At 46.9% G+C, this 15,304-nt stretch overlaps 1 protein-coding gene across 1 annotated transcript in view; it reads right to left on the reverse strand.

Annotated features, from left to right (window-relative positions):
- tnrc18 (trinucleotide repeat containing 18) overlaps positions 1-15,304 on the reverse strand; it is a 43,090-nt gene that overhangs the window by 12,687 nt on the left and 15,099 nt on the right. Inside the window, exons 3-17 of the mRNA XM_044014846.1 lie at positions 14,797-14,937; positions 11,931-12,035; positions 9,760-11,655; positions 6,458-6,545; positions 6,084-6,295; positions 4,940-5,086; positions 4,509-4,693; positions 3,689-4,103; positions 2,561-3,562; positions 2,293-2,438; positions 2,061-2,191; positions 1,854-1,967; positions 1,562-1,745; positions 1,152-1,467; positions 377-589 (exon numbers count right to left, since the gene is read on the reverse strand). Coding sequence (XP_043870781.1) covers positions 377-589; positions 1,152-1,467; positions 1,562-1,745; positions 1,854-1,967; positions 2,061-2,191; positions 2,293-2,438; positions 2,561-3,562; positions 3,689-4,103; positions 4,509-4,693; positions 4,940-5,086; positions 6,084-6,295; positions 6,458-6,545; positions 9,760-11,655; positions 11,931-12,035; positions 14,797-14,937 — 5,295 coding nt within the window. The remainder of the gene's footprint in view (positions 1-376; positions 590-1,151; positions 1,468-1,561; positions 1,746-1,853; positions 1,968-2,060; positions 2,192-2,292; positions 2,439-2,560; positions 3,563-3,688; positions 4,104-4,508; positions 4,694-4,939; positions 5,087-6,083; positions 6,296-6,457; positions 6,546-9,759; positions 11,656-11,930; positions 12,036-14,796; positions 14,938-15,304) is intronic.

Genomic DNA, 15,304 nt, shown 5'->3' on the forward strand with positions numbered 1-15,304 from the left:
TCGCTTTCTGTACCAATCATATCAACACCTTTAATAAAGCTTATAGGTACCAAACTGTAGTACAACAAAATCTCACAATTCACACAATGTTTCAAATGTACAAATGCTACAAAAATGGTTTGCAATCCAGGCAATTTAAAAAAAAAACATCATAGAAATTGTTATAATCTTTTTTTTTTTCTTTTCAAAAAGGCAACTTTGCAGAGAAGCCAGCAGCAAGAGAGGTAGGGGGGGTTCACTGAGCTACAGCACAGTCTGAAAACAACGGCCTTAGCAAAAAGCAAACAATGACACCAGCTGTGCCAAGGCCTTAAAGACACAGTATTGTCTGACTCAACAGCAAGGGGACGAGGGGCTGTAAGATTAGGTCAGTAACCTTGGTCGAAGGAGTCATCAGAGGAGCTGAGGCCTGCTTCTTCCAGCAGCAGGGATAAGTGCTTGTGTTTCTTCTTCTGAGACTTCTGACTGGACGGCAGGGATGTCGGCGATGAAGCGGACCGCCTTTTCCTGGTCAGGTTGCCATGGGAACGTGTGCCTGAGAGAGGGGGCCAGCCCCCGCGAGCAGAACTGTGCTCCTCTGAATCTGAGTCTGGTGTGAGAGAAGTGTGGTTAATAATACATGAGGTCACGGGGTCATGGTTGCTGCCCGACCTCACCATCAACAGGATTAAACAACTGCCAAATGATAAGTTTTCTACCACTACTGTGCAATAACTGTACACTGTGGGAAAAAAAGGAGAAGGAAAAAGAAGTGGCACAGCTGGGACAATTATTTTCACTTCATCATTTTGTTACCTCAGCAGAAGTTCATACTGCATTCAGTGTAAACTATTTTCAGCAGCAAATTAAAACCCATTTGGTGCTTTGGTAGGTTATTATGAATAATGTCACAGTGCAATGATATTAAGTATTTTCAATTTAACAGCAGCTGAGCTCTATGACACAGAGCAATAAGCCACAAACACTAGCTGTTGGTAAGATTATCGTTGGTCTTTTCACTGACCGCCGTCATGAGCGTAAAAGAAATATCCCCTGCCAAATGTAATAGCAGACCATCCCTGCGCTCTAAACGCGGCCTCATATAAAACTCAGCTTTAGATGATGGCGTATAAGAAAATGATCTGGACTTGGGTTAGTCCTCAGGTACTCACTGTTGGAGCAGCTGCTGAGCTCTGATCTCACAGGTGAGAACAAAGCGGTCTTCTTCTGACCTTTCACTTTCTGGACGGTCTCTGAAGTGGAAGCCTTGGCAGTCATTTTGTGTTTCCCTCCTTTGGCGGGGGAATGAATGGAACGCTCTTTTATCCGACTGTCGACAGACTTGCCCTTAGACTTGTCTAGTTTTGTGCTGGAGGCCAGTTTGCGGGACGCTCCGAGGGAGCTGAGCTGTGAGAGTGAAAGAGCCCGGTCGAGGTCCGACGCCAGCTGCTCCTGCTCACACACGTGGCCTTGCTTTGCCTTCAACACCTGAGAACGGCACAAAAAGAAGGTGCAGAAGTGAAGTCAGTCTGAAGAAAACAACTGCATTCCACTGCCGCGGTAATCAAAACATGCACTTTACCTCCACAGCATGACTGGTGGACGGCTCCTGCTCATTCCAGCTCTTCTTCTTCTTTTTCTTCTTTTTCACCTTTACTCCTCCACTCCCCGTCTCCGTCTCCTCCTCTTCTCTGGACACACGGAACCTCTTTCTCTGTCCTTCCCCAGCTTCAGAGTCCTCAGAGTATTGCACTGTCTTACCCACCCTGACACAAAAGAAAGATTGTACCGTGTGAAGCCAAAAACTGCATCTGAGGTAAACTTGTTGTAAAACATGACAAATGATTTTAGCTGCACATCACACGGTCACTCACTTTGCAGGCCTGCTGTCTTGTTTGGGAGGTGTGGCCAAATGTTTTCTCTTCCTCGGTCGCCCTCTGCCTCGTCTTGTGAGACTCCTCCTCTCATCCTCCTGCTGCTGCCGCTCACTGATGTAAACATAAAAGTTCAAAGATAGGTATTGAGGCATTTTCCTGCATGTGTGGTTTCAATACACGTGAGCTTTGCTCGATAGCACTCACTGCTTATCTCTGCGTCTCTGCAGCTTGCTCAGCTCTCTCTGCTTGTCTTTATACGTCTTCTGCAGCTCAGCCAGGTGGACGCGGTACTCCACCTCCACTGTGTCCAACATGTCAGACATTTTACTATACAGCTGAAGGGAAGAGAGAGAACACAAAATGAGAAAAACTGTCACAGCGTTTCTTTAACCGGTAGATTTTCATCACGACCATAAAGAGTTTTTCTTCACAATACCGGTTCCTCCTTCCTCTGCCTCCAGCTGTACTTCTTGTTGGGGTCCAGTGTTCTGGGCAGATCGATGTGGGACTGTTTCTCTATGGCCTCCAACAGGATCTGTCTGCTGGCCTCAAGAAGACAGTCCAGACCCTCTAATGTCAGATCTGGATGGGATGAGAATCACACAATTAAGAGAATATAAAGGACAAAATATTTTGTTTTTTTTTTGTCATATCTCAGTCACCTTTTTCCTACTCTCATGCATCACTTTGTCACATGTACTCACCTTGCCCTTGGCTGATGTTCTCCATCTCCCTCTGGGCCATTTGGCTGAGCAGGGCCATCCCCTCCAGCGCCACCATTTCCAGAGTCCCCGTGCTGCTGCAGTCAGCACTCACAGGAGGGTTTTCCGTCTGCGGTAGTAGTATCGGTGCAGGTGGAGTGTCGGGACGGGCCTGGGAGGCCATTTCACTGGCTGCCAGCAAGGCCAGCATCCCTGCCATGGGATCCTCGGGACCGATGACCAGCGGGGGTGGAGAGTTGGAGGTGGCAGGAGGATAAAGAGGAGTCTCAGCAACCATTTCTTTCTGACTGGGAATGTGCAAGTCAGTTGGAGTGTCATGTTGCTGCTCTCGTTCACACACAGCGCCGGTGGTTTGCTCTCGTAGCACGCTCTGACTCTGAGCAGACTCCTGGCAGTCTGAATCTGCAGTGATGCACGGAGGATATCGTGTTCGCTCTGGATCCTGGACGGCCTTTGGTTTGGGCTCAGCTTCGGTGAGTCGAGGAGGTGAAGAATATGCTGCCTGACATGAGTAAGACGACACTTCCATTTTGATTTTCCCCCTTTCCTTCTCTGCCTCCCTGACATCCAGCTTTTCATCTTGCTGTGGTGGAGGAGCAGGGATGTGCAGAGGTAGTGGCTGAAGCTGGGGCTTTGTTGCTTCCCCATCTTTCTCTCTGTCCTCACTAGCGCGAGGAGGGCTGCTCCGGTAAAGGGGGGGAAGAGGTTCTGGTGTCATGTCCAACTGAGGCTGCTCCACATTGGGTTCCTGTTTGAGGAAAGATCCCGTCTTTGATGGCTCTAGCTTCTGTGACTTGATGTCTGTGTCCAGGAGCCTTGAATGAAGGTGCATTGAAGGCAAAGGGGCAGCTGAGGGTGAGGAGTGGGAGCAGTGGGTTGGTAGAAGTTCTGTGTTTGCCCCTGAAGGTGGAGGGATGGGATAAGAGGGGAAAGGAGAGCCAAATGGAGCAGTGATAGACTGGTATGGGTAACCTGGAGGGAGATCTGTAATGACAAACACAGGGATTTCATTACAACATCAACCAAAGGAGTTATTTATCCAATACCAATTTGTTCACACTACTGAAACCATCCATCTTATCTACCCGGCAAAGCTTGTAAAAGACTCACCAGAGTAGATGCCCTGAAAGGGAGCAGAGCCTGCCCTCTGTCCCTCCCTCTGACTCCTCCGCCCCATCTCCTCCACCTCGGCTGTTTCCTGTTTAGGCTGCCGTGGTGAAGACGGGGGTGGCAAGGCTGAGCGGGGGGAAGGCGGGTGAGGCAGGGGCATTGGTGAGTGCACCAACACCCTCTGCCCTCCTTCCTCTGACTTAAGGGTGGTCACCGGTGAGGGGAGCTGAGGCAGCGAGGTGAGGGAAGATGTCGACGGGGTTGGTGAGCGAGAGGGAGGGGGAGGTTTGCGAGGGTGCAGAACGGGCGAAGGAGAAGGGGAAGATATTGAGGAAGGTCTTGGTTTGGGCTCCGTGTTCCGCTTGTCTGGTTTGTCTTCTATTTCAGGTCGGTGCTCACTGGCCTTTAACCGCTCCTGTAACATTAGAGAGGAGAGAGCTTTGTATGCAGTACATGTGCAGCGCTTAGATGACGTGAGACTGCACTGTTCAGAGTGGGCCAGTGAAGAAGAAAGAACTTCGTCCAAACACAACTACTATTATCATTATTCTGAAAATGTTGACACAGCGACGTATGAGCCGCGTAATGTTTGAGCTACGCACATAAAAACCATGATTTGATTGGTACAGTTACATAACGTGATGTGACCTGCCAACGCTGAGCTGATAGTTGGACATTTCTCTACTTCTGCTGTATCAACGTGAGCCAAGTGAGGCAACAAGCGGACCCAAGGTTTGCAATTCAACACTTGATGCCGCTCCGCTCAAGTGAGTGAGAAATGTTACGGCGGATGTTGGTGAGTGTTTTCGTGTCCACTTACGACGAGCTGTGCACTCCTCTGCAACTCCAGGACCTGTGCGGTGTGCTGCTGGATCATGAGGAGCTCCTGTTGTCGCAGCATCTGGTGCTGGGAGAGAAGCTGGAGTTGGGCCGCGTGTTGCAGCGAGCTGCCTGTACCATATACCCCTGACCACACCGGGGCTCCACGCTCCAGTACATCGCCTCCTGCTGAGCGATGAAGAAAGCCAATTAGGAAGAGGACAATAATCACTGCACTCTCTTTTTAGAGCTGTAAAGCAGCAGAGAGCAAAAGACAATCATACCTGACACTACATTGCCATAAGTCGCCTGACAATAGTCAGAGGCTTGTGTAAAGCTCATAAATCTTTGATGCTACAAATTCATCTTTTGTATAAGTGACAGAATTAGCAAAACATCACCACACAGACACACACAGAGCAGTTTTCATACCATAGTGGGGCAGGTGTTCAGTAGGGATGACTATTAGCTGTCCAGACTGTGGGTCCCTGGCAAACTGGTAGGAAGGGGGTAAGGAACCTGGTAGAGAGGGTGGGTAGCCTGGGGGGAGAGTCTGGTGCAGTGAGGAGGGTCCAAGGCCTGAGTGAAACAGAAGGGAGTGAAAATGGTGAGAAATTGAGAGAGAAAATGGTGAAGACAGAGAAAGTGCAAAGAGGGAAGAAGGCCAGGGTAAAACCAACATTTACACTGCAACATTCTTCATCCAGTAATCACAGTGACACCATGATAAACGAGCTGCATATAAAAGCACACACTGAATTTACAGGGGATTTTGTCTTTTTTTGGCCATAAGTGGCGACAGAGAGCTGTGGAGTATGTGTGTGTGGGTCTGTGCGCTCCACTGGGTTTTTTTTGTGTAACCCGTGTGCTGCCATGATTTTAGATGGCATGTGGAAGCTCATGTAAGTATGTGGACGCTGATGCTGTTATTTCTGGAGAGAGTGATGGAGAAGGAGGCCTGGAATGTCCTGCAAAGATCAGGAATGTTTGCAGCACTTGACCTGTGGAGGCCGTCGCTGGACACTTGACAAATAGAAAACACCTCCCATCTCTGCTGCACCAATCAGAAAAGCCTGAAGAATTTTGCCTTAATACATTTCTTTTTGTCTTTTTAAGAGGCAGCTTTCTGTTGTATCTTGCAATGTTCTGTGTCAGTCATACATGCAGTGTGCAGTATGATTTGAATGGCAAGAGCATTCGTCCCGAGAAGCTTCCGTGAAAATCAAACCTACTCGAAATGTGGTTTAAATCAGATTTGAGAAAATCAGATTTCATGTGTTTTATTTTGCTGCCCCAGACTTTTCAAAACAAATCTGGATCAAATTTCGACATGAAAAAATAGACAAAATAGACAAAAGACAAATTCTGATGCTCTGATGCTTTTTGAAGAATTGAAAAAAGTTTCATTACAAACACTTTGGGTAGTTTGCTCTTGTACAAATCTGTCAATCTTAATGTGCATGGAAGGTCATTTATCTCCAAGACCAGAAACATTTGGTAGCTTGATGACACAATTCTGTAATGTAACTGTGACAATACACGGAACCAGTCGTATTTATTATGTGTCTCCACATACTGTATGGTGTGCTGGATAGCCAGACTGGAGGGGCTCCAGGCCGGGGCATCCAAGGGTGAGAGGTCAGAGTTGAGGGGTCTGGAGGCCAACGCCCTGCCCCTGTCACCATAAGGTTGGGGGTCATGAGGCTGGGTGTCATCATACTGGGTGTCAGGCTGCCAGACAAAGGAGCAGGGTGCATCTGAGAAAACTCTGCCAGCTCTTTGGGCTCTCTGTGTGGAAACACGGCACAGTGTTGTGTGTTCACAAGACCAAATGTTGACTGTTACAAACCAAGCTTGTGTTTTGTTTAGTTTTTTTGGCCAAAGTTAAACTGTGACACTAAATTGAGTTGATTAAAAAGACAACAGGTGTAGTCCGTAACACCGACTTACCGAAGCGCTTTCTCCTGCTCACGCTCAAGCCGGCAGGCCAACAATCTGTCATCGTGGTGATGAGCGCGCTCCTCCCCCCGCTCCTCGTCTGTGACAGGTTTCAGGCACAAAAGAGAGAAAAAGATTAGATAGGGATGTTTAGAGGCTGCTCATGTTACACTCAGTGACTCTATGTACAAACAACTGGCAGCATGGCCGGTGGGAAAGGTTCACTTTCTGATGAGAATTTTAATCCCTTAACAAAACCCCATTATTTGTTATAGTCATTATTTGTTATCTGCATATATACACTCCTTATTTATTATCAGTGCCTGCCATGGTCAGACTTAGATGGACCATGGGAAGACGGTGTGCACGTAGAAGTGCAGCCAAGTGTGTGTGCACACTGTACACACACTTGGTGCGACAGCTCTGGCTCCTACGGGTCAGATCTCATCAGTTATTAGTTTTGTGCCCTGGGAGATGTGCGGACTGCCTTGATAGTCACAGTCAGTCTTAAACCTATGCTGCTTTCTATGACGGCCAGCAGCAAGTGTCAGAGTGACAGAGGGGTAAAGCAGCAGCACTGAACCAAGCCTTCCAGAATAAACATGAGGATCTTCCCCTCGCACTCTCTCCGTTCAACCCTCTTCCATCTCATCAACTCTGACTGAAGGTCCCTAAGCAGCAGAGAGGTTTTATACAAGTGAGCAGAATCCTTCAGTTCTGCTCTAGATATGTGGCACATGTGTGTGTGTGTGTTACAGTCTTTGCGCGACAGGGCTTACCAATTCATTGTTTTACAGTTCAACTTTCACTTTGATACAATGCAATTAGTAAATCACACTGGCTGCAATTTAGTCCTATTTTTAAATTGTTCCATGTTCTACGCTCTATATATTTTTCCCCAAATCGCTTCGCTCTCGTGTTTATAAAAAGAGACTTAAACAATCTCTGACATGCTCTCTGGGAAAGGTTTCAAGACTGTTACCAAGGTTACAGAGAGCCTGTCCCACATGTTATCCTTCCTGCATCAGAAAACCAGTGATTAGTGCGGCACACACACACACACACACACCTCTCTCTTTCCCCTCTCTTCTCCATCTTACACTCACAACTTCTCTACTTCCTGACATACCTCTTCTCTTCCCGTCTATCAACCCATCGATCACGTCCATCTCTTATCGCTAGTCTTATCTCCCAACTCCTTCCTGCTTCCCTCCATCTATTATCCATCTATCCCTTCATTCATCCATCTGTTTGTGCTTTTTGGAGCTCCTATAAGCGCGAGGGACTGATGCCATTAAACAAATCACTCTGCTCGAGCAAGGAAATGAATAAACCCTTAACAGGGATGACAAACAAACATCTACAGAAAAGTACCCACAATTCCTCACACACACACACACACACACACTCTCATGCACACACACAGAAACCGTCACTCTCAAAACTGATCTATTGCTTAGCAACGCATCTATGGTCTTATTGTAATTCAAGGCTTGTTCATTGCGTTTAGCTTCACTGTGTAATGACACGTTTAATGCAGAGAGGCTGGAGGTGGAGTTGGGGAAAAAAGTGGAGAAAGAGAAGGAGGCCTGAAGTGAGGCAAGGAGGGAGGAACTCTACAAGGACTTCTCAGAGAAAGGAGGGAGAAGTTATAGGAAAACATACAAGAGACACAGGGTGGAACACCGGCACAACTGTGAGGGGGAACAATATGGAATTGAGAGAAAACTTAAAAATAACTTGTTGTGGGGGCACCGTCACTGAATGACCCTGATGTCCAAGAACAAGGAGAGAGCTACGGCAGGAATTGCTCTATGCAGCACAGAGTAGAGTGACTTACCAAACTTTAACAAAAAGTATTGCATGACACGATAAGTAAAAACCTGTTTTAACTGCATTATGCATGAACATCTAAGAGTCAAACTTAAGCAGAGGGAATATGATTTTCAACTACCACATTACTCACAGACACCACATTTCTTTTGGTTCATTTAAATAAAATGATCTGCGTTCCCTACAGTAACAATCTATGAGGCCACAGCAGAGTCAAGAGTCAAGAGCACATGTTTCTAATACACAGGGTTGCACAAAAACAACTCTTTAAATTAGTATCAATACCAACAGTGGCCTCCTCCGTAATATTAACAGACAATGTCATTAAACAGGATGACAATTATTAGCGTTTGAAAGTGCAATGGTTCTCTTAATTGAAGCAGGAAAAAAGTTAACCAAAAACAAACTGAACTTTACCAACTCAACACAAAAATATGATGATATAATAATAAGTCACCAGGAGAACATACTATATACTTGACACTGTACATTTTTGCACCATATCAGACGACTTAAAATATATACTGTTAGTGATGTTATATATATAAAAAAATCGATGTATTCTTTTGGTTTCCTCCCTAAAGCCAAACTGGAATTAATACTATATTGAATAGCCACCAGGGGGTGACTGCACTATTTGAAAAAAGAACTTAAGAAAGGAAGGGAATGGAAGTCATTTTTAAACAAGTTACTGGTTTCTGGTGCTTAGGGGTGAGATGACACCCAGTCCTACTCGATTTAAACTAACAAACTTAATATAAATGTCTACAAGGATCGATCACAGCAATGTATCTTTACCATTTACATGAAAGACGGAGAAAAAAGTGAAGAAAACAATAGGGATGTCACGAGCCGATATTGATATTGGTCCAATATCAGCCAAAAAACTCATATGGGAGTATCCAGCAGCGCCCGTTGTGATCACGTGGGCTCTGCGTGTTGGATGCATGTAGCGCCCACTTGATCACAACAGCGCGTGTGTGCTACTGCTATTTCAGAGGCTACGAGTTAACCATTAGCACCATGCTAGCTCATCCTGAGGCGAGCTGCTAAAACAACATTATTTCATAAACCAGCGCCACCTGTCGACTTTCAACAGCCTTCATTTGTTAATTAGACCCCAAAAACCAGCCATGCCAAGAGCTTTGTGGGTTTTAAATGTGTCCTGAAGCTCCATACACGGAGATAAGTATGTCTGCGGGGCCGGTCCTCGGGCTCCGTGTTTACCTGCGGCGCTCACCCTGTGTTTAATAATAAATGGGTCAGTTTTTCTCATACCTACTGTTACTGACTATTGTTCTCTGTTTAAGTAATATCACTTGATCAAGCCTATTCTAACATTCCACACTACAAAATAAGTCAATGAAGTATGTATGATTTGTGCTGATATCGTATCGGCCAATACTCAAGGCTGCAATATCGGTATCGTATCGGAAGTGATATCCCTAGAAAACAATGCAGTATAAACTTCACATAAATACCTTTAATAGCGGTTTGCAGTAGGGGCCGTTGTGAGTCTGAAGATCCACTTGTTGGTTTGGTGTTGCTCCCACTGTCTCTCTGCCGAGCCACTGCTACAGCAATGCCAACCGGAGGGTGACGCACCTCGCCTTCTGCCTCGCGGCCAAATGAGCGGGCACTGTCCGGCCGCTCCTGCTCTCTCTTGAGCTGAGGAGGAACCCTTAATGCCCCTGAAACACTCGATCCAACCACTAACCTTTCCCTGTCCCTTTCTCTCTCCCTCTCTCTCTCCCTCTCCCTCTCCCTCTCTTTCTCCCTCTCCAGTTCTCTTTCAGCATTCATGCGAATGCTACCCAGACCTCCGAATGGCACTCTGCTGTCTGTGGCATGCCTGGACGAGCCAGGACCTTCAGAAGCAAAGTTTCCGCTGTATTTGATCAGACTCTGCATGGCTGAAACCTCGGAGGGGTCCGAGCCAGCTGCCCCACCTCGCTCTCCACCACTGGACCCTCCCACTAGTGAGCCTCCAGTTCGGTAGAGAGCCGACGGGTCCAGGTAACGTCTCTGACTCCCCTCCTCCCCCGCACGCCCGTGTCCGTGTCCGTGTTGTGAAGTGTGCGTCTGTGGAGAATGGCTGCGGGAGTGTGTGTTGCTGTTGGGCCGGTGAGTTGCATGAGGGGAATGGGAAATCTGTGTTTGTGGAGACTGGCTGTGCGGTGAGGAGAGTCTGTGTCCGTGTTGGGCTGCCAGAGCAGCCATGTGAGTCGTGGCATAGTTAGCCAGCGGGCTGATGTTATTCCACTTAGGCTCCGCCCCCGCTCGTTCCATACCCATTCGAACAGAGTGCTTGTCTCTGCTTTCTGGGCTGAACCTTGATTGACTGGATGAGTACAATGTGTCCTGACCTCGCTTTCCAATTGAACCATTGGAACAAATTATAGAACCTTCCTCTCTTTGATTGCTTGAATCGCCGGACTGGGAGAGTCGAGGATGATCCATCAGGCTCCTTTCAGGAAACCTATAGTTCTCCCTCTCCCTCTCCCGTTCCCTGTCTCTCTCCCGTTCCCGCTCCCTGTCTCTCTCCCGTTCCCGCTCCCGCTCCCGCTCCCTGTCTCTCTCCCGTTCCCGCTCCCTGTCTCTTTGTTTGTCACTGTTTTTGTTGTCGCGGGCCTGTGAGGCAATTTGGATGGGCCCAGCCCGCTCGTCGTAAACCTCCACAGAAGGCACATATGTCGGTGCACTGACTCGCTGCTCTCTCATAGACTCTCTGGATGTGGAAGGGTGGGGGAGACCAGCAACGGAGGGCTGGAGCACAGGGGGGAGGACATAGGACATGTGGAGGGCCCCCGCTGATGTGGCCTCCGAGTCATTCCGTCTCAGTCTGTCCAATTGGGAGTTTGAGTTATTTGAGTTGTGGTTGTGATGGGGTCGAGAGATGCCCTCTTCATCACGCACCCCCCTGTCAGTTTCTGGTCCATGGAACCTGCCCACACCTCCCCCTGAGGGGAAGGAGGGCTGTGGAGGTGAGGGCCTGGGTCTTGTCTCCACTGTGCAGGGCTGAGAATGTGATTTCTGCTGGTGGAGGAGAGGATGAAAAGGCCAACTTTCTCTCTCCCTCTCCGAGTCCCGGTCCCTTTCTTTCTCTCGGTCCCGATCGCCACTTCTCGCCCGGCGGTCCTCATCGCTCCTCCCTTCTTGTGTCAGGTCGACGACACTGTGATGCCGCTGCTCCTCTCTTGTCCTCTCACGCTCCCTGTCCCTCTCTCTCTCCCTTTCCCTCTCTCCCCGGTAGGGCCGCTCCCTACCGCAATCCCGGGACATCCTCTGAGGGGGTGTTGAGCTGGACGGGGCAGTTGGGTGTGCAGGTGGAGGATGGAGAGGAGACTGGCTTAAAGAGGTGGGCAGGAAAAAACCCTCTGCAACATACAAAAAACAAGAAACACAAGTCTAAAAAGATGCTGTTGAAGTGAACATAAAAACTGACTTTGCACAACACAGTGAGATCTGCAACATCCATATTCAGAGAGAAGGAAAAGAGGACTCCACATCAAAGTTTAACACCGTTTCTGGCAGCCCCACAACTAGCTGCAGATCTCCTCTCTAAAATGGAATGGCTGTGGAACACCAATCCTATTACTACTGATTTACTTCGAGAACTGGACAGGATATGTACTCAGAGACAACAACTGACCTTTATGTGAGTCATAGAGAGGGTGCTGGGAGAGCGAGGGGGGGTCGAGGTGCCCCAGCGACAGATAGGGGCTGGAGTACAGGCTGCTTGGCAGCGGAGGGTAACCTGAAAACACACAAAACACAGCATGTCACACAGTGCAGATTAAACAGATGCATCCATAATGTAAATATCAAGGCCACCGTGACCTTTTTACGGCTGCTACTGGCAGAAAGGGATGTATTGAAGTATAACCTCCACTGTATCAATAATGCATTCACGTTGTTGCTGAAATAATCAGACAAAATAGTTTCTGGCTGAAAATACTCTCATAATGCTTTGTTAATCAAAAAAATGTATGCAAAAAATGTAGATAAAATGTTTTTTTTTCTTGTAGTAATGTGATACAATTATTTTATTATTATTATTATTATTATTATAATAAATAAACAATCAATTTATTCTCCACACATCACACAAAAAACAAATACAGCAGAATGCAACACGTGGGACAAGTACAGCAAATACAGCACACAGAAGATTGTGAGCTTTAAGTCTCTACGTTCGTAACTATTTTGTCATAATAACATGTTAATTAGTAACTCAGGAAAAGGGACGGTCCCTGAACACATGATGCCAGTTAGACAAAACATATGGGGACACGCTATCAATTATTAGCTATTTTGCAATGTTTTCTAACTGATCAACCAATAGCATCTGCTCTTACTCAGATTAATCCAGAATTTAAACACATATAAACCAGACTTTTAAATGATGTTAAACTTCTGCCACCATTTTTCAACCCCAAGTTTCTAACAAGTATTTATTTTGTTCATGAGTGTTGGTAAAGTGTCTGCCCGTCAGTCAGCCAGCAGCTGCTCTCAGAGACCAGATCTTAATATAGACAAAGCTTCACATTCTGGTGTAGTGCTCTGGATGTCTGTGTTAGGGCTGAGCTGGCTGCAACTCTGACGCTGGACTGTGACACCATGTTGGGCCTGAGGTTTTTTTTTTTTTAAAGAAGAGTGCCACCCAGAGAGAGTGAGACATTCCCTGTTCCCACACTCTGGCCATTCCCAGAAGTATCAAAGACACTGCCGCTGTTCCAGCGCTAAGTGTTGAGGAGCAAGGCCGACGTATAAATCTGTCTCCTCTCCGTTCTGAGAGGCAGAAATTGAGATGGCTGGAGAAGGCGGGAGGTTGAGTGTCAGTGGTTAGAGGAAAGCGTAGGGAGACAGAAATATAAGCAGAATGGTGTGATGAGAGTAAAGGAATGTGGGATAAGTTTCTTGAATAAGCTTGCTTTAACCACAAGCTCACCTTGATCCGTTATAGCTTTGATACTGGGTTCCTGTGCAGATACAATGCATCTCGGGCTTATCTGCAATAGCTGCTGCCCAGAAATGACTCCGGCTTTTGTAACTCTAACAGCCACTAAATCCAAACACCAGTTATTAACAAGCTCTTTATGGCTGTGAAGGATTCTATTCATATCAGAGCAAGCCAAGTCGATGACTGCCTGAGTCAGTAGGAGCTTTTAGCTTCCTTAGTGTTATATACTCAAGCGTCAACTCTGGCTCAACATCAAGCTCGTGGAGTCCATGCATTCTTTGACCCTCCTTTCTCTGGCTTCATCTACACTCAAGCGGGGTTTGTCTTGGCAACGGCTGACACTCGGCACATGGGCAACTGTGTCTGACCGGTGTAAAAGTAGAATTTAAAAATGCCCTGCGTACAATTTGCATAGTACAGCGTCTATGTGCACGTGTGTGCGTGTGCGTGTGCGTGTGCGTGTGCGTGTGTGTGTGCGTGTGCGCTGCTCAGTGCTCAGAGCAGAGTAGATAGTGCGGAGTGGATCAAATGATGCAACATAACAAAATATGACAGCAAGAGCTTGTGGAAAGACCTGCAGCTGAAGTCAGTGACCAGGGCGATTGCTGATCTCTAATCAGTTAATAAAAAAAAGCCAACATCAGCTCTGATCCAATACGTGAGAGAAGGACCAAGAGATCCTGAATTTTATTCAGCTATGGACATTTGTGCTGCACCCTTGAACTGTCACTGAATTCAAGAAAGTAAACTCAAGACAAAAACAGAACTTTGAAACACATGTAATCTGATTTGCTGTTTGTAGAGCACCGAACAAAGGCCGTCACATAAGCCACGCTTTAAAAATGAATCCATTTGTCCTTTCTCCCTTTACATTGCCAAAACACACTGTGAAACATAGCTCCTCCTATTTGACCCTCTACCCCAGTGAGATTTGATAAGGAGTCACAAAGCAACACAAGGGTGTGAAGAGGAGGAGGGAACAGAGACTTGATCACATACTGAACTGGCCTTCAAAAACAACTCCGAAACAAAAGCAGAGGCCAAAAATAGAAAGATACTGTTTGTACATCGATTCCCATAATATGTACATGACTGCAAAACTGTGCTCATCAGCTAGGACCAAATAGAGATGCAGTAGGAAAGTGGGGCAGGAGAGCCACAGACAGATGGAGCAACAAAACACATGCTGGACAAGAAGTTCAAAATAAGAACAAGAGAGACAAAGACGGATTACAGCAACACCTGGCAGGTGAAAGTTAGACACTGGTTGTGGACACAGGAAGTAAGACGCATTTAGGACAGAGCCAGGAGTGGAGCAACCAGCAGGGAGACAGAAATGGAACAGGATCTCACGGGTGTAAGTGATGAGAAACAGAAGAGGAACAAGCCTCCTGGGCATTGAACACGAGCGGACAGTGAGACATGTCACGTGAAATGTGATGTCACGTGTCTCCAAGCATTTCCATTATGTACCGAGACTGGAAAAAACAGAGAGAGAGAGAGAGAGAGAGAGAGAGAGAGAGAGAGAGAAACTAATGTTTGTCTGCAAATTTACCTTCATGAGCGTGTGATGCCCAGAGCTGAGCCATCTGCAGACTGCTGGGATTGGCTGATCTGTAAGCAGGGTCAGAGGTCAGGGGGGAGGGGCCTGGATAACCTGACAGGAAGGGACTGGAGCCTGTCGGGAAGGCATCACCTAGTGAAAAAAAAAAAAAAGAACCAAGACAGACTGTCAGTCATCCTTGCACCACAAGAACCAAACTAATAAGCGACAAAGACGATCAATTTCTACTGTACTGTACTCGCTGTGTGTGTATGAGCACAATCGATACATGCTGATGTTAGTATGCTGAAGCAGTCTATTGTAATCACATTATTACTGAGCCACCATGCACTCCATTTCAACAAGACAGACCACAGACAGACTACACTCCACTGAAGAAGACAGTTAATGTAGCCGCCAACGAAAACCACAATCATCACAACAGCAGTGGAGCATCCTGTGGTGGAATATTGAGGAAACTTCCTCTGGTAGGAAAGATATTAGAGGTGTCGCCTCCACA

The sequence above is a fragment of the Solea senegalensis genome, unplaced genomic scaffold (assembly GCF_019176455.1).
Source record: "Solea senegalensis isolate Sse05_10M unplaced genomic scaffold, IFAPA_SoseM_1 scf7180000012513, whole genome shotgun sequence".
Taxonomy (NCBI): Eukaryota; Metazoa; Chordata; class Actinopteri; order Pleuronectiformes; family Soleidae; genus Solea; species Solea senegalensis.